Consider the following 19,221-nt stretch of genomic DNA (forward strand, 5'->3'; position numbering starts at 1 on the left):
AAACTCTAGCAAGCTAAATTCAATAACAATACGCTTGACCTCCTCAAGCATCTCCCCCTTTTGGAAGTTCTTCAACTTCGAGCCATGGGATGTGACCTTCAGCGTCAGACGCTCTTGTAAAAAACAAAATTAAAAAAAGAAACAATAAACTTTCAGATAGTCAATCGAGCCATAATGAATAATTTGCAATGAAAAAATATAACATATATACCTCGCCCTGTCATATACGGAATGCGACATGGTCAGCATATCCTATGAGCAGGAGCCTGTCAGTAGGTGCTCTTAAAAAGGCTACATTAGTGTGAACTGGTGGTTTAGCACATGTCATGGCGTCGGTATCAGAAGGAGACACCTCAAAAACCGTTGCAGAAGCCTCCTCAACAACCACCTTCATAGGGGGTACCAGCTCCTCCACATCAGATACTTGTTCCTCCACAGCAGGTACCTCCACAGTTGACTCATCCACAACTGACTCCTCCAAAGCGGGTAGGCATGGAAACAAAACCCATACCCGTCTCGAAGTTGACGGGGAAACCCGCTTTAATTGGGTTTGGATCCGAGTTTGGATTTTTTTCGATTATAAAATATGGGGACAAGTCGGGTAATGGGAACACTAGTACCCACCCCTGAACCCGTCTGATTTATTTCATTATGTATATTATTTATTTTTGATAATTTAGAATATTAAATATGTGGCCAAAATTTTGATATTTTGATTTGTATTTATTATTTAGAATCTTTGAAATCTATGTGTGGATTTTTTTGAAATTGCTTTATTTTATTATTTATAATGTAATTTGATTTTGGAAAAAATAAGTATTTCTATTAATAAAATCAATTTCACTAAATGGATGGTGGCGGGACGGGGATAACTGAACCCAAATCCGAACCCGTTTGGGTGGTATTTGGGTTTTAATTCTCCATCCCTGTTTGAGTTTGGGGCGGGGAACGAGGATTGTTTGGGGATTCAGGTTTTGGTTTGGGGGAGGTAATAAACGTCCCTGACGCACCCCATTATCATCCCTAAAAGCGGGTACAGGAACAACTGGCTCTTCCGCAGGTACTTACTCAGCCACAAGCACAGGGTACAAGTGGCGCCTCTGTAGTAGCAACTCTAGCAGTCTGACGTCAGGGTGCGCGAAACTGCACCTGCTCAGCCAACGGTTTCTAGTGAGAACCGGTCGGAGGATGTCTTTCAGCCTGTAGTTGGGAATTGCCCCATTCCTTTGGGCCTGAGCTTCCACTCTATCAACAAGAATGTCCGCAACGGAATCGTCTTTACCCCTGGTCCTCACCGAAACAAATAAATAAGACAAAAAAAGTTAAAAAATGAACTACAGAAAATTTCAGAATTTCTGGTATTTATCATAAAAAAAATTAACTGCCGAAACTTCTGAAATTTCCAATATATTTTTTAAAAAAGTTGAACTACTTTTGGTACAATTACCTCTAAAAAACAACGAAAATGTAAGAAATTCCGGAACTTCCTCAAAATTTCTATGAATTTCGACCGAAAATTCTGACTGTTTCGTAAAATTTCTGATAATCGCCTCCAAATTTCTGGTATCGTCTCTGGAATTTAAAATTTTCAAAAGTCTCCTATAATTTTTGAAATGGTGAAATTTTTGAATTGGATATTTTGATTTTTTATACACTTTAGGAGATGCTAGGCATAGGTGACAGATTAATTTTTCATTGTTTTGTTTCCCTCCTTATAACTTTTTTTGGAGTTTGTCTTTTTGGATTTCCTCTTAAAAAAATATACAAGTTTTTATTTTGGTCTATCGATCCAATAATTTTCTCTGAGTTTTGGTCCCTATAAGTTTTCCATTAACAACTTTAGTCCCCTTTTTTTAAAAGTTATAAGTTATACGTTCTAAATATTTTTTAAATGACATGTTATTCTTAAATATTTAAAATATCATTAATTTTATCATTCAATTATTTAATTTAAAATTATAAATAATTTAGTAAAGATTAAATAGTTATGTTATTAAACAAAGTAATATAATCTTATTAAACATATGTCATAATAAAAAAGCTATTTAAAACATGCAACATGAACTTTTGTATAGAAGCATGAATTAAAATTTCCAACAAAAAAAATTTAGAGACCAAAGTCATTATCTTTATAATAAAAATTGCTACATATATAGAAACTAAAAAAAAACTTTAAATTTAATTTGAAGCAAGGTGAAGTTCAACATATTTGATTAAATAGATAAATTTTCAAAACTTTGAATTTTGTTTTGAGCTCACTCCATCATTGCCAACCCTTCTTAGAACCACCTTAGAAAAACATAAGAGCTAAATCACTTACCAAAACAATAATGATAAAATAAAGAGAACAGCAAATCAAGTTATTAATTTAAGTAGTACATAGTTAGGATATGAATTCTAACTAGCTTTTCCTTTGATGTTCATAATCAAATCAAATCAAACATAACAACTACTCATAGTTAAACTAATAAGTCTTGTTGTTGTAGAATATAGTAATAGAATAGAATAGATACTAGCTACTATGATACTATCATTTGTATTGATGATGGTGATGATGGTGATGATTATGATGATTTCCATTGGCATCAGCATTTCCATGTCCACCTTGAGAATGAGAAGAAGAACCTCCAGCAGCATTTGGTGCATTGTTACTACCACCACCATCCCTCATCATATAAGCTGGTGCATTCCCATAATACCCTCCATTTGGATGACCAATATGAAACTGTGGTACAAAACCACCTAACCCTCCTCCATATTGATCCATTGTTCTCTTTCCCAACGGTTCAACTCTCACTGTAGTCCGGTCGCCTTCAAGCTCGCGATACCGATGAAGATACATCGTAAGCGGTTCAATGTAATCATCAAACCCTAGCTTACTCATAGCCCAGAGAACATCTTCAGCAGTTATCGTCTTCCTTTGCTCTCTCTGACACCGTTCATTTGCTTCACCGGTTATGAAACTGATGTACTCAGACACACACTCTTGAATTGTTTCCTTTGCATCGTCGGAGATTTTCGCATGCGGTGGAAGAATCTTACGCATGATCCTTATCACATTTGCAATTGGCATGAAACGGTCTTGTTCCCTAACAGTGCATTCATTGTCTTGTTCTGAATGGTTGCTGTTGTTGATCTGTTCTCCTCCTACTTGCTGCCTCGTGTTCAATGTCCCTGCATGTATGAAAGAGGTGTATGTAGCAAATGAGAGGTGTGCATAGGTTTAGAGAGAACGAAAGAGGTGGTGACATGTAGGATGGGTCGGTGGTGTTGGAAGGGAGCGTGTGTGTCAGGTTGTTTAGATAGCTTTTCTTGAGAACAGAGAAATCAGAAGAAAAGGACAAAGAGTGTTTCATATGACATGCATGCTAACAAAAACAAAAACAAATAAAGAAATGAAAACGGTTTCTTTTTTTCATGGCTTTTTCTGTTCATGCATTCGTCACTCTATTACACATTTCAAAGGTAGGGGAGGGGCCACCTACAATACAAATGGTAAATAAATTACTACTCCATAAAACAGCTATCTGAACAGTTGTACCTAGGTTAAGTTTAAGGTTAGATACATCAACTTTTTAAATGTTTTATCTTAGACAGAACTAAAAAAAATAAGTGCTGTTTAAATTTACATTTAAGGACAAAATTACTATGACACCGTAATTTTATTAAGGTTTTAAGAATTGAGATTTTGCATCACTTTTGGTTAGTGGTTATGTCATCTCATTAGGAGTCTGTGGACTGTGGTTCAAGTGATGAGAGATGAGATCTAACTGGTTTTTCTATTGAATTGAATCTTTAGTATTTTAGTAATATAGTTTTATTTTTCGATTTGTTACTTTTCACTTTTCAGTGTTTTATTGAGTTTTTTTTTATTATATTTGTTTTTAGGGAGTTATTTCTTCGGTCAAATAACAAGTGTTTTATTTAAATTATGCCTAATTTTAAAAAAAATAATTAAATTTGTTAATTTTCATAATAAAATTAATATTATTTTCGTAAATATTTTTATTAATTATAGTTAATGAAGTAGTTGAATAGAATACAATAAATAAGAGTATAGTAGTAAAAAAATAATAAATATATTTATTTTAAGTCAAAAAAGAATATATAAAAGAGGATTTTTTTATGAGGAGGGAGGGAGAATGTTAAGTAAAGTTTGTGCTTTCTTTATTACTCGCTCTGTCTCAAAATAAATGTCACATTTGTAAAAAAAATTGTCTCAAAATACTTGTCATTTTATATTATCAATGCAATTTATTTAATCTTTCAATTGTACCCTCTAATAAATACTTTTAATTTATTATTTTCTCAATTAATATTAATGTTATTTCAAATTAATTATGATAATTTGGTAAAATCGCAATTATCTATCTTTTATTTATTACTGTTTTTTAATTTGTGTGGAGTGAACCATTACGACAAATAATTTATAATTTGGGACGGAGGGAGTACTTTTTTTTTTTTTTTACTTCCCTCAAAATTTTATTCTCATATATTCTATTAATATATTTATTTACTATTAAAAGAAATATTTTAAGCTAGCTTTAAGATTGAGATGGGATATCAATTCATTTATAAAGTTCAAACATAAGGGATAAAATTAAAACTTAGGGTTTAAGCTTGGGTTGCATGGGAAATATGAAAAGAGTGAAAACTTTCATGGTGAAACAAAACAAATTAAAACTAGCTTGTGACTAAGTTTGTCCTTATTGTTAATGTTCTTTTCTGAGTTGTACAACGTTATCTTCTTCCAAAACATAAATCCCTTTGGTTGGCTGAAAATTCAGAGTGAAGAAAAGACAGTGGCAGATGAAAAGGCGCAAAAGGTGGTAGTAGTGGAGAGATCCTTGTATTATTATGACAAAAAAAGTTGAATAATTTAAGAATACATCGAAGACACTTGTAACTAAAATTCAAAGATCCAATGCATGCATGCATGACACTTGTACCATTTATCTCATCATCTTCTCCAAAGTTTTGTTACCTTGATTTACATACAATCACACACGAAACACAGGTACTAGCTAGCTAGGAAGAAGTTTAATTAATGGCGAAATGGAGCAACAAAATTTAGACCAGAAGCAAAATATCAGCAACATTATATGCTAGAAAAATGAAAAACTGATTCGACCGATACTAACATTAACATCAGTCGAATCAGTTCTTACATGCATGTACTAGTATATTATAGTTGAAGTAAATATATTAATTAATGTATACAATCTTGCATGTGAGAGATCATGATCATATTATATATATGAACATTTTCATCAAAAATAAAAAACACAAAAACAAAATGTCACACACAGAAGAAACATTTGAGATGTTTGTTATATAAAAATGTAGAGTTTACGTACCAGAGGTAGTGTTGGGGATCTTGCGGTAGCCATGAAAACCACCTCCACTGTCCATTGCTGTGTGTGATGTGAAGAGAGGGATAGAGAGAAGAGAGAGAGTGACAATGGAATAGTTGGCATGTGTCCACATTTTATAGTGCTCAAACATGTCAATTAGGGCGATGTAAACGAAGAACCCGGTTATAGCCTGTCACAGGGTTCCACATGGATTAGTGACATGAAAATTCATAACACCCTGTGTAGGTTGCTTCCTTGTTAGTCTAATATTATGTGCCTAATATTAAAAGAATTAAGATCAAATATTTTAAGTATGAATACAGTAGAAAACAATTATAATTTAAATAAAGAAATGTTAATTTTCAATATCAAATTTGGTCCCTCAAATATATTCTTAAGTTTAGAATGGTTCCTTAATTTTTTTTCATATCACTTTACTTCTTAAGTTCTAAAATATTTTATTAAGTTATTTTTATCTAATTATAGACGAATTTAGCTACTGATATCAAAAAAAATTTGTCACTAATTAGATAAAAAAGATTAAAATAAAACATTTTGAAAATTAAGAGATCGGAGTGACAAAAAAAATTAAAGGACCAATCTGAATCAAATATATAATTAAGAGAGCAAAATGGATATTTTACCTTTATTTTATAATTATAATAACCATTTCATTTTCATTTTTTTTATGTTTATGTAAAATCTTCGAATATATTGACTATGGTTAAACAAAACAGGTTATCGCACAGAGCTTACAAAATTTCACAGTTAAGTTGTAGCTAAAAAGGGCTTAAAAATATTGACTATGGTTAAACAAAAACAAAATAGAGCCTCTTTATTTTCCGCAGTTAAACTATGATGAATCTACACATGATCTCCAAAAACTTAAAACAATATTAATTTTTAAATTAATTAATTATACAATACATATGTTGTTGTTATTATTATAATTTTTTAATAGATTTTATTATTTAATTAGTTTATAAAATAACTTAAAATGTCAATTAATTAGAACTAGATATAAAAAAGCAGGGCCTAGGCGGCAACCTTGGTGACCTACCCCTAGGACCGGCCCTGAAGATAAGTTGCGACATGTGTGGTTCTCATTTGATTGTATTTGATCTATCGATGCTGATCTGGTAGTTTGAGATCTAACGGGGTAGTTTGTTTAGGAGCTTGGATTTGTTTCTGGGGGACCCCTCGATATTAGTGTTGGTTGTTTATTTGTGTTTTTTTATTGTTCTTGTGTTGTATCTTGTTTTTTTTCTATCTTCTGGCACTTCCTGTACTTTGTGGCTAATTTTTAGGCGCACTCTAGTGTTTGTCTCCCTTTTTAATATATTTTTATTTGGCATTTAAAAAAATATCTTGCCATGTCTTGTCATTGTTGGGTGTTGTTATTTAATAGAGCCAAGATTAAGAAACGAGATGGTTGTGGGATATTCCAGTGCGATTGTCGCGGTCGAAAAAATCACAAAGTCGCAAGTGTATGTACACTACACATCTAATAATACCTCGCCTTAAGCTTTAAGCCTGAAGGACTTCTACGAAATTATATATGAGGAATCAACCCCAGGCTTTACTCTTGAGGGACTCTTCCCAAAGAAAGGTTTGTAATAATCATCACGGGAAACTCAATCTATAACAAAAAAATCACCTCAAGTTTTTCAAGACTTCGTACTTAAGAGACTATGTAATTAGATAATTTTGTTGGGTCTTAAGAAGGAAGGTCCATGAATATATGAAATAAGACGATTGTCTTAACATTGAATGAGCGACCTAAATAGAGCATAAGGTCGCTCAAAGTTAGGCTATATGCCACCTAAGTCCATTCATCCACTCAAGAAGCGTGACTAGTCAAGTGTCCAAATATTGACAAGTTCAAAGAATGATTCAAAACCTCTTCCCAGTGCATTGTGGAAGAACCAGTTCTTCCCACGTCCCCACGTTGTTGGTCGAAACAAGGAAATTGTCTTTCAAATTCGCTGGCCAAGCCCGAGAGATTCTCTATATATACTCCTTTTTTAGAATTAGGTGATATATCTGAAACCTCTGATTCGTTAAAAAATATGACCTCTTACAAATCTATGTGAGCGAACCCTTAGCACTCTTAAACACCCTAAATACTCATTTTCCCTACACCAACAAGACTGCTAGTAATTATTTGAGTGTCTAATATATATATATATATATATATATATATATATATATATATATATATATATATATATATATATATATATATATATATATATATATATATATATATATATATATATATATATATATATTGTAAGCAAAATATTATATATGGGAGAACAAAGGGTTCTCCAATCCGATTACACGGAGAAGTGGGAAACTCCGACAAAAAGAAAGATTACAAACCAATTACTATTACGAGAGAAAAAATAAAGGTTCCTTACAAAACTCGTAAAAGGAATAATTGGGATGAGTAATTTTCCCACAAAAAGTCCACTTCCAAACTAGCAACTTGATGTTCCAAACGGTATTGTTAACGTTCCATTTATTCTTCCGAAAACACACCCCATTCTTTAGCAACCAAATGGTCTAAGTAGAAGCAAGCCACACAACACCCAATTTTCTACCTTTCACCTTATTACTACAAAGGAAATATAGCAAATCCATAAAATTCGACAAACACTCTTCCTCTATACTCTCCCCTTTACCAACCCAAAAAGCTATCTCGCTTCAAACCTTCTTAACCGCCCAACAACTAAAAAAATGCTTCCTATTCTCCAAACAACTACCACACTAAATACAATTTAAATTGTCTAAGGAGAAAGGAATACCTCCAAGCACTAAAAGATCCTTTGTGGGAAGCCTATTATGAAGAAGTCTCCACCCAAAGACATTGATTTTGAACGGTACATCCATTTTCCATACTAGCCCAAAAATTTCATCAAACTTATTAGGAGGGCCGTAATAAAAATCTTAGCACGAAGCAACCGAAAATTCCAATTCCGAATTTCCATGCCAAACCACGAAATCTTTGCCTTCCAACCGCCCCTTCAAAAGATCGATATTTTCCAAGAAAACAACATCTTCCAAATAAGCCTTGGGTAAATCGAAGTTTCCACATTGCCACACTCCTTCTAACCACCCACCCGTCGCCGCCACCGAAACATTCTTCAAACAAGAAGCCTTGAATAAATCCAAAAATTCCTCTTTCAAAGAAATACCTTCCAACCAAATAGCTTCCCAAAATGGAGTATTAAAGTCATTATGGATGGTAAATCTACTACAATCACCAATAGGATAAAATAAAGAAGAAGAACCTATCTTTAAAATATCCTTCCACCAAAACGAAAAAAAAGGATGAAACTTTAAAATCTTTTCCAACAATAAACACATTTGAAGATAAATCTCCATAATGCGTTTTCAAAATATTATACCACAAAGAAATTTGACCTTGAAGAATTCTCCACCTCCACTTTACCCAATATTTTTCACTCCTAACCCCCTTTCTCAAAAGGTAAGTTAACATCATTCCACTTTACCCAATGAATACTCCTCTTTTCCTCCCCCCATAAAAACTTACTTTGAATGCTAGTAAATTATTCCATCACTTTCCTAGGCATTTTGAAAAAAGACATAGTAAAGATAGTTAAAGAACTAAGCACGAACTTCAAAAGAGTAATTCTACCTCCCAAATTTAAGAAGCGATTCGTCCACCATTCTAACCGATTCTTCATCTTTAACACAAGGGGATTCCAAGTAGCTTCCTTTATAGGATTGAAACCTATAGGAATACCAAGAAAATAAAAGTTTCTCTCTTACTTCTTACAAGAAAGGAAGTCAGAAATCGCATCCAAAAAATTATTGTTAGTATTAATGCCTATCAATTTACTTTTGTGGTAATTGATTCCAAGACCCGAAACAAGTTCAAAATCCTGAAGCACCGCCTTAATCGCCCAAACATGTTTCCAATTACCATCTCCCACAATTAAAGTATCATCCGCAAATTGGAGAATTACACCTAACAAGATCCTTTAATAGAAAATCTTTGAAATTCCCCCACTTCAATTGATTTTCTTGCAAGACCAGTTAAAAATTCCACCACAAAAACATAAAGGTAAGGTGAAAGAGGATCACCTTGCCTAAAACCTCTAGAAACAACAAACTCCTTAGTTTGACTTTGATTGACAAGCACCGGCATATTACTAGTGAACACCAATAATTCCACCCACTTCATCCATTTTTCCCCAAAATCCATCCTTTTAAGCATATACCGCAAAAAAACTCCAACTAACCTTATCATACGCCTTCTCAAAATCCATTTTAGAAAGAATACAACTTTTACCTTCTTTTCTAGCATAGTCCACCAATTCATTCGCCATAAGCACTCCGTCCAACAATTGCCTACCGGGACAAAAGCATTTTGACACGAAATGATAGAATTAAGGCAAAATACCCCTTTTGGTCTCTTACCTATAACTCTAGGTTCACTTTGGTCCCTTAATTTTTATCATGCAATTTTGGTCCTTTAAGTTTCTTAACATATTCACGTTAGTCCTTTCGTTAGTGAACCGTTAGTCAAAGTTTTAAAAAAGCTTCCAGGTGGTAGTTTGTATGATGACGTGGATAAGTGGAGTCTAGATGGCAGTGTGAGGCATACGTGTACAAGAAGAAAAGGATTCTGGTTCCTTCTTATCATCATCATCATTCTTGTTCTATTTTTCTCTCTCTTCATCTTCATCTGGAACAACACCAACAACAAAAACTCTCAATCTTCTCTCCAAAGATTATGAACAAAAACTCTCAATGTTCATCTTCATCTAGAACAACCAAAACTCTCAATCTTGCTCTTCTCTCCAAAGAACAAAGAAATAGAGATATTCCGCTCCCATTCTTTCTCGGTCGTTCTTCTCTCCAATGAAACAACAACAAAAACAACAAAAACTCTCAATCTTCTCTGGATATCGCGACTCTATAATCTCTCCGATCAAGCAAATGAAAAATACAATATACAAGAAAACCTAAGCCATAAATCGATCTTAACCCCAATATTTCACTAGATTTAAGGAGAAAACCTAAGCCCCAAATCGATCCCAACCCCAAAACGTTTTCTCTTTGGACTCGTTATCTTTCCTCTTCGTCTTCTCGTTTTTCCTCGATCTGCTAGGTTTTTTGTTATGTGAATATATGCGGTTTAGATATGTTGCTGAATGTGACGCGTTTGTGTTGTTGTAGTGTGTGTTGCATGATGTTGCTTCTCTGTGTGTTATGGTTGATGAGGTTGTCTGTGGTTTCTTAGTTGAAAATGAGTCTGTTGTTACTGTGCGTGAAGTTGAAAGAAGCAAGGGGTATGGATTTTTGTGGATAATTTTAGTGAGTATTTTGGAAGATTATTGGGCAGAGGTTTGTTGGAATTTTTGTTGCTGAAGGAATTTTTGTGAGTATTTTAGTGAGTTGTTCATGTGAAGGATATGCAAATGCAAGTTAAAGGAGGTGTGGATCTGCTGAAGATGTGGAAAACGAAGAAGAAGGTGACACCATGTTAGCTCACCTGCCAAGTAGACAAAATAGACGGAAGTTCGAGGCAACATGGCAAAAAGGACTTCTTTAGAACTTTTTGAAATTTAAAGGACCAAAATGGCACAAAAAAAATTGAGGGACTAAAGTGAACCAGGGGGCATAGTTAAGGGACCAAAAAGGGTATTTTCCCTAGAATTAAGCACTCCTTTTAATCTCTCGTCCAAAAGCTTAGCCATAACTTTATGCATGCATCTCACAAAGCAAATTAGCATATAATCATCCAAGTTTAACGAATTATTATACTTCGAAATTAAAGTAAAAAAAGAAGAAGTAACCACCTTAGAAATAGATCTTCCATAAAAAAAATAGATGAAGAATTTAATGAAATCTTTTTTAATAAAATTCCAACACTTCTTTATAAAAAGAAAAGAGTATCCATCCGGCCCCGAACTTTTCGCCCCACCATATTCCCAAATCGCCTCCTTAATTTCACATTCAAGAAAAGGTTACTCGAGCACCATCGCCTCCTCCCTGCTAATTGATTTAAAAGGAATACCATCCAACTAAGGTCTAACCTCTTCCGTTTCAATAAACTTGTTCCCAAAATGATTAAAGACCTCCTCTTTAACTTCCTCCACTGACTCCACCAAGCGTCCCGAAGTTAAAATCAATCCTAAATGATTATGTATTCTTCTTTGTTTCATCACATTGTGGAAAAAACGCTATTCGAATCTCCCTCTTGAAGCCAATTCAATCTAGATTTTTGTAAGAGTAAATTTTCTCTAATCCTCGAATTCCTCCAAAATCTACAACAAGATTCCTTTCTCAATTCAAGATTACCAACGAAAGAAGAATTAGAGACCGAATCCAATCTCTCATTGGCAGTATTAATGTCGGGAACACCTTCCTCCATCTCTAGCTCAATCTTCCCAAACACCTCATTGTTCCACCTTTTAAGTTTATCTTTTAAAATCCTAAGTTTTTCTTTTAAAACAAAATCTCCTCTTCCTTCCACCTTCAATCTTTTCCACTCTTTCTCCATGAAAGGAATAAAAGAATCGAAAGAAAACCATTCGTTATTGAATCTAAACGGTTTAGAACCCCAATTAAAGTTATTCGTCATTATCCAAATAGGACAATGATCCGATATATCCCTATCCCCAATCACATCCCAACTATTCACAACGTTTCTAGACAAAAGAAATCGTTCAAGTCTACTCTTCGAATTACCATCTTCACTATATCGATAATTTTTTTCCTTTACAAGGAATATCCACCAAAGAGCTTTTATTAATAAACTCAGCAAATAACTCCGCCTCTTTAAGATTCACCATAACCTCTCTACCCTTCCTTTATCTATCATTTTTAATAGCATTAAAGTCACCACCCATGATCCATTCGCCGTCTTTGAATAACTCCTTCATGGATAACAAGTCATTCCACAAAGTTTTCTTCTTACTCAAATCACAAGACGAATAAATGTTCACCACGTAGTAAATATTTTTCTTCCAACACACTTTAATCCCAAAAAAAACTCCCTTTTAAAGCTATTCAAAACCTCTACATTATCGTTATTCCATAAAGTAAGCAAATCCCTCGATCTTCCCGATGAATTAGAAAAGGAAAAACCCATCTCATAATAACACCAAAAACTTTTAGCAATAACTTCGTTCATACTAGTAATCTTAGTCTCTTGTATCAAAAAATCTTTTTGCCCTTTTTGATCAACGAACATATTCTCCTCCTTTTGAGTGCATTCACTCCCCCTCTAATATTCAAGGATCCTATAATCATTGAAACACAATTTTATTCTCCATCTTAACTTCCCCGCCTATACCTCCCCCTTTTCCAAATTATCAATCCTACTTACAAGCTTACTTCGTTCCTCTGCATCAACCACTCCCAAAGCAACAATAGCTGACCATAATTTACCACGTATATCGTTCTCCAAAAACTCCCATTGTCTCACATTATTTTTACAAATATCGGACTCCTCCTTTTGGTCACCATAGAACATCGAAAAGCTCCCACTATTTTGACATCCCAACTCCTTAGAATTAGTCTTCGTTAATATCCCCTTTTTATTCACGTTCACGGCCAAATTAGAATTTTTAAGGTTCCTGCCACTACCATAAGACTTCACCTTCTTGCTTTTAGGATTCCCTTTCCTACTACCACCATTACCTATACCTCCCATATCATTCAACATCTTCCATCTTAATTTTTTCACCCCTATTGAACCAAAGGAAGTTGCGACATTACCTAAAGAATAACCCACAACCGGCTACTGCGAACCGGTTTGTCAAAATTTCCGTCTCCCGTCGCTGCTACACATGCTCCCACTTTTGTACCAAAACCAGCACCCGCTTCAGCCAAAGGCTTAAAAAATGTTCCCTGAACAGCACAATTGGGCTCCTCATTGATAATGTCTACTTTCCTATCAATCTCAACTGCTTACAGAACATTCCGAAAACTGATCAATACTGTCATCATAACACTCAGTCCGAAAATCAGCTTCCACTTAAAAATTATCATCACACCTATCTCTTTCCGAATAAGAAGAAGTGTTCTCGGAAGAATGAGTTATTGATTACCTGTACCAAATCGAATCTGGCCCATAGAATCTTCCCTCACTGTGAGTTTGAAAACCTTATCATCGATACTGACATCGACTGTCTCCAGAGTTTCGAACGATTTTAGCACTTTCACCATTATTCTAGCTAAATCAAACGCCTCTCTTATAGTTGTGTTGTCATCGATACAAATGAAAGAACCCCACATCTCTGTGTTGAAGCAGGCATAGTGGCAAGCAACAAAATTTTTGGAAATATTTATCCAGGAATTATCGTGTCCACAGAGATGGTGAGAATGCCATTTAACGGTTTCTATGGTTTCGAACTCGGGTTTGAATGAACAAAAGTATAAAAACGGAAAAGTAAATATGAACATAAAAAGAATTCATTCTTTGGAAATATTTAATGGTATATATCCGGCTTTAAAGCCATTATTGCAAGCATTCAAGAGAACCTATAATCTCTGATATAACGAAGGGGATTTCATTTTTTTCAAGTTGCAGGTCCCTTTTTTCCCTTGTTCTCCATTACCCTTGTTCCACCCATGATCTTGGCCTTTTCACGTATACACTGTCATATTTAGTTCTTTCCTTTACATTTTGTATCCGATGAAAATGAGACAAAAGTGTAGAAAAAACTACATCAAGACTTATAGTGTGTTTCCCATAGATAAGAGTAGTCATCAAGTGGTCATAAGAATTTGATAACGAGCAAAGCAAGATAATTACCTTATCTTCATCATCAATCTTCACTCCCATATTGCTATATCAATGATTACGTTGTTGAAGATATTAACATGTTGCAAATCAAATCTTTCCTACATCTTTAGAATGTATAGTCGCTGTTTCGCGAATAATTTGTTCACCAATGTCTTTGACATAAACTGACGCTGCAATTTGTCTCCAACCTCATTTGGAGTCGTTGATCGGTAAAATAGCAAGTGTACTATTTTGCCTCTGTAGTAATAAAGGGAAAATTCCCCGAATATCGATCTCAAGGACCGCGTGATATTATAAAGTTAGTAGGAATTCAATTAAACAAAAAGCCTTGGGGTTTTGGTTTTTATGAGTACGAATTAAGTTGCAAATAAACTTAAAAAGGTTGATTTAGCCAAATATGAGTAACATGCCAGGGTAGGTGTGTGCATTAACATGTAACAATTCTGAACCCTTGTTTCATTAACAAAATTCAACTTATCAATTACCGGTTCTTAAGGGTGTTTGCTCCTAAGTCCTTAGTGGGCAAACCTTTGAACATTGAAATCCTAATCCCAAAGCCCTTCGAAATTATTGATCAAATCAAGTATTATTATAATCAAGAACAATCCGGTTACTATAGGGTATCCCTAGTCCTAGGTGATATCTACTATAGTATAACGGTATAAAAACCCTAACAATGGATGTCAATCCTAGTTGGCAGTCATAAATCAATCCAGTTGGTCTGACGAGGAAAGCATTAAAAACATTATACCATTAAATTGAACATGAAAGAGAAATATGTTATTGAAATTCGGAATTCAAAATCATCACAAATGTTAATCAGGGACACCCCCTAGCATTGGGGGTTTATCTACTCATATCATCCAAAGAAATTACAAAGATATCAAATAAAGACATTACAATAGAGATGATGAACTTTGATCTTCAATGGCTTCCGCTCATGAGAGTTCTTTGTTCTTCTCCAATTGCATAGGCTTCCTTTCTCAATCCTCCAATTCTTCGTATGGCAAAAGATCCCTAATTCATCTTGAAAACCCTCCTAAATAGTGCAGACTCACTTAAGTTGGTTGGAAATTCCAAAAACACCCTCGCAGGCAAACCACTGAACAAAATCACAAAAATCACTGAAATCAGCGTCAAACCCAACACGGGCCGTGTTGAGCAACACGGGCACCCGTGTTGGTCCCCTGGCATTTTTCTTTTTCTTCTTTGGTCCCAGGCTTAGCAACACGGGCCGTGTTGAGCAACACGGGCACCCGTGTTGCACCACTGTTTTTCCATTCTTCTTGCGCCCTCTTCCTGACACGGCCCGTGTTGTGCAACACGGCCACCCGTGTCAGGCCTCCTGTAGCATGTTTTCTGAACTTCCTCAAAACTCCGAGTTTCGCACTGATTTACTCCGATTTCTCCATATCAGTCTGAAAACATTAAAACATACAACCAAAGCATAAAATGACGAATAAAGAAATAAAACACTCAATAACATATCTTAAACATACTTAAAAACAACGGTAAATATGTGTGTGAAAACCACTGATCAAACTCCCCCAAATTTAAACCGTTGCTTGACCTCAAGCGACAACTATAAAAGTCAATGACCCTCAAAGCACACGGTGTTCATACGTGAGATATCCGTCTGTATTGATCAAGAAACAGTTGGTTCGGCATTCACATGACGCGACGAGTTTTGTTACCACATTAAACCTCAAGCTCCTGTTTCAGATACCTCTCCAACTATGCTTTGCACTTAAGTCTCTTTCCGATTTTCCTCCTCTTTCATTTGTACAATCACATTAAGGCACTGCATCTCTTATAATAATCATCACCTGCATGAGACGAATCAAGGCTTCTTATTTTCTTTTCCTGGCACCAAACTAGCAGCATTGGCTACTTTTTATTACCGATGAAATTTTCAAACTTTGCAGTTATATATTGTCCTTTTGGACGACGTTTGGGGTTCAATCTCCTTTGGGCTGAATAACCGGGTGAGGGTTACCCAACTTAGCGAGCCGGTTGCCTTTTACCGCCTTTTCATCATTCGGTGCCAACTTTATATCTCTTTTTTTCTCAACCAGTCATCATGCAAGTGAATCTGAATTATGCCAGACTATATTAATAAACTACTCGAGAAGTACTTCTCAGGAGACAAGTACTATGGTGCAAATCTACATGTTAGACTCGTATCTCTTTCAGGGAACCAAGGGTGCTTAAACAAACCTCTTGTCACATTATTCCGCACTTCCTGTCCTCAAACAATCCTCGCTTCATCTCTATATACTATTCCTGATCGCTCTTTAGGATCAACACTTCTTCAACAAAAATTAAAATTTCGGTCAAAATTTGGGCAGAATTTACTTCATGGTTTCACATCATACCCATAACATAAAAATATAAATTGCAAAGAGAAGAGCCTCCCCCAAACTTGAACTAAACATTGGCCTCAATGTTTCAGAACGAGCCTGAGAGAGGTGACTCACAGAGGGTAATGCACTCCAATGATCACTTCCAAGCTTTCACCAGAGACGTCCTCTTTTATTTCCTGAAAATAACATAAACAAACAGACAAATTAATTATTAAAACCGTGGGTTGCCTCCCACGAAGCGCTTCGTTTAACGTCGCATAGCTCGACGATCCATTACCCTTTATTATGGAGGGTATTTCCTTTTCCAAACCTTGTTGCTTGTCACTTTCGCAACCACGAACTCATGAAGATGAAAAGCATGGCTAACTTCTCTCTTCAATTTGCTTCCCACATTCTTCTTGACTCCCTTAGCTTTCTTAGGACTTTTGACAGCTACATAAGTTGGTTCCACCCGAGAGGCTATGCTTGACACTTTTTCTTGGAGATTTTTAGGATTTTTGTCTTCTTTTTCACCTTCTGTCATACCAGCTTAAGTTTTCTCATTCATACCTGCCCTATTTTTCTTAACTCCTAACATCTTCAAGGTTACTTCTTCATCAAATGATTTTAGCGTTAGTGTCCCTTTTTCAATGTCGAAGTTGCAGCGGCCTGTCGACAAAAATTGTCTCCCAAGAAGGATAGGAGTTTCTTCGTCTTCCAGAATATCCATGATGTGGAAGTCAACAGGGAATACAAACTTATCAACTTCCACTAGTACATCTTCAGCTACCCCATAGGATTTCTTGATGGTGTGATCAACGAACCTTAACTGTGTGTTACTTTCACTAATCTTTTCTAATTCAAGCTTTTTGAAAATGGACAAAGGCATTATATTCACACTAGACCCAGAATCGAGGAGTACCTTTTTAAATGCTATATTCTTGATAGTGCATGGTATCGCCACCACCCCAGGGTCTTTCCTCTTTATTGGGATCTTTCTTGCTGTCGAGACTATACCACACTTCTCGGTTGCAATTTTTTGCTCTCCTCCTAGTGATCTCTTTTTTCGCTAACACCTCCTTCATAAATTTTTTATACAAAGGCATGTGTTCAAGTGCTTCAAAGAATGGTAGATTTACCTCTAACTTTTTGAACAATTTCGTAAACTTCTCAAAGTATTTCTCTCCTGAAACCTTCTTTGTCACTCTGGAGGGGAAAGGTAGTTTTATCACCGGTTCAGCATCTTTCTTATTTTTTTCTTCAATTGGTTTAACCGGTGGTACCACAACTTCTGGCTCTTTTGGATTCTCTCTTATTTCCAGATCCACCTCTATTACCATGGGGTCATCTATTTCCTCTTTTTCTTTTTCAGATTCTGCCGCTCTCCTACTTCTTGTAGTAACAACATTAATCTTCTCTTGGTCTTTCAGATTTTTCACAGTTGAGCTCGGAAGGATACCTTGAGCCTGTAGAGTGAGATGCTGTGCTATTTGCCCTACTTGAACTTCCAGATTTTTAATTGAGGCCGAAGTGTTTCTGTGGTTGTTTCTTGTTTCTTCTTGGAACTGAGAACACTGCCCAGCTAATCTTTCAATTGCCACTTCCAATCTGCCTTCTGGGTACCTTGTTGTTGTTGATCTTTCCAAGCAAAATTTGGATGATTCTTCCACCCTGGATTATAGGTGTTAGAATACGGGTTGTTTTGCCTTAGGAATTTGATTTCTTCAATCTGCTTGGGAGTAGCAAAAGAGTACACCGTTTGGTGTGGGCCATTACATATTTCACAGCTGACATGTTGAGCTTGTTGAACTTGAGCCACATGTTGTTTACCTATATTCATAGCCTTCAATTTCTTTTCAACTTTTGCGGCTATCGCATCTTCAACCCGAATTTTAGAAGTCTCCAGCTTGAGATCAATGATTCCTTCCGGTTTGCTAGCACACCTGTCATACAATTCCAAATGCTTATTTGCAGCTATTGCTTCAATGATTTTGATGATGCTTGAGGCTGTTGTGAAATTTGTCGAGCCTCCAGCTGCTGTATCAATTAACTGTTTCGTTTTCATTCTGAGCCCATTGACAAATACTTGCATCTGTTCGGTCTTGTCCATATTGTGAGTGGGACATGCTACTAGAATTCTTTTGAATCTTTTGTATGCATCTCCTAAGGGCTCACCCTCCTTCTGCTTGAAGTTCAGAATGTCATACCTCTTCCTTATAAAGACCGAGGCGGGAAAATACTCATTTAAGAAAGCTTTTTCCATCTCTTCCCATGATGTAATGCTGCCCGCTGGAAGGGAATAAAACCACTCTTCTGCTTCTTCTGCCAAGGTGAATGGGAACATTCTTAGCTTCTTGGCCTCTTCTGTATGACCTTCGATTTTTAAAGTTGTACTCATGGTCAGAAACCTCTGTAAGTGCTTGTTTGCATCTTCATTAACCTTTCCGGTGAAAGGCTTTCTTTCGAGCTGAGTGATGGTGCTTGGAAGCAATTGAAAATTAGGAACATTCACCGGTTGTTTGACAATAGTTAGCCTTCCTCCCGGTGTGTTTCTAGCACCATAGTCTCCGAGAAGTCTCTCTGGTGGTGGTACCTCGCCCATGATCTCTTCTTCACTTTCGGTGTCTGAACCAGAATGAACTGTAATCACTTCTTCCTCGGATTCCCGTTTAGTTTGATGAGCTTGTCTGCGCCTTGCGTGAAAAGTCCTTTCAATTTCTGCGTCAAAAAGAAATTC

General features: G+C 35.7%; 1 protein-coding gene across 1 annotated transcript; it reads right to left on the reverse strand.

Annotated features, from left to right (window-relative positions):
• Window positions 1-2,339: 2,339 nt before the first annotated feature.
• Window positions 2,340-5,503, reverse strand: LOC131599484 (nuclear transcription factor Y subunit B-3). The gene is made up of 2 exons (XM_058871821.1): window positions 5,358-5,503; window positions 2,340-3,174 (listed from the first exon to the last, which is right to left on the reverse strand). Exons 1-2 carry the CDS (start codon window positions 5,485-5,487, stop codon window positions 2,531-2,533), a joined length of 774 nt encoding a protein of 257 aa, XP_058727804.1. The 5' UTR covers window positions 5,488-5,503; the 3' UTR covers window positions 2,340-2,530.
• Window positions 5,504-19,221: the final 13,718 nt, after the last annotated feature.

The sequence above is a fragment of the Vicia villosa genome, linkage group LG1 (assembly GCF_029867415.1).
Source record: "Vicia villosa cultivar HV-30 ecotype Madison, WI linkage group LG1, Vvil1.0, whole genome shotgun sequence".
In the NCBI taxonomy this organism is placed as follows: domain Eukaryota; kingdom Viridiplantae; phylum Streptophyta; class Magnoliopsida; order Fabales; family Fabaceae; genus Vicia; species Vicia villosa.

Excerpts from the sequence above, each read along its gene's own strand:
- LOC131599484 (XM_058871821.1), bottom strand. The coding sequence starts at position 5,487 with ATGTGGACACATGCCAACTATTCCATTGTCACTCTCTCTCTTCTCTCT. Across the intron at positions 3,175-5,357 it reads GATCCCCAACACTACCTCTG|GGACATTGAACACGAGGCAG; the intron begins GTACGTAAACTC and ends TCATACATGCAG.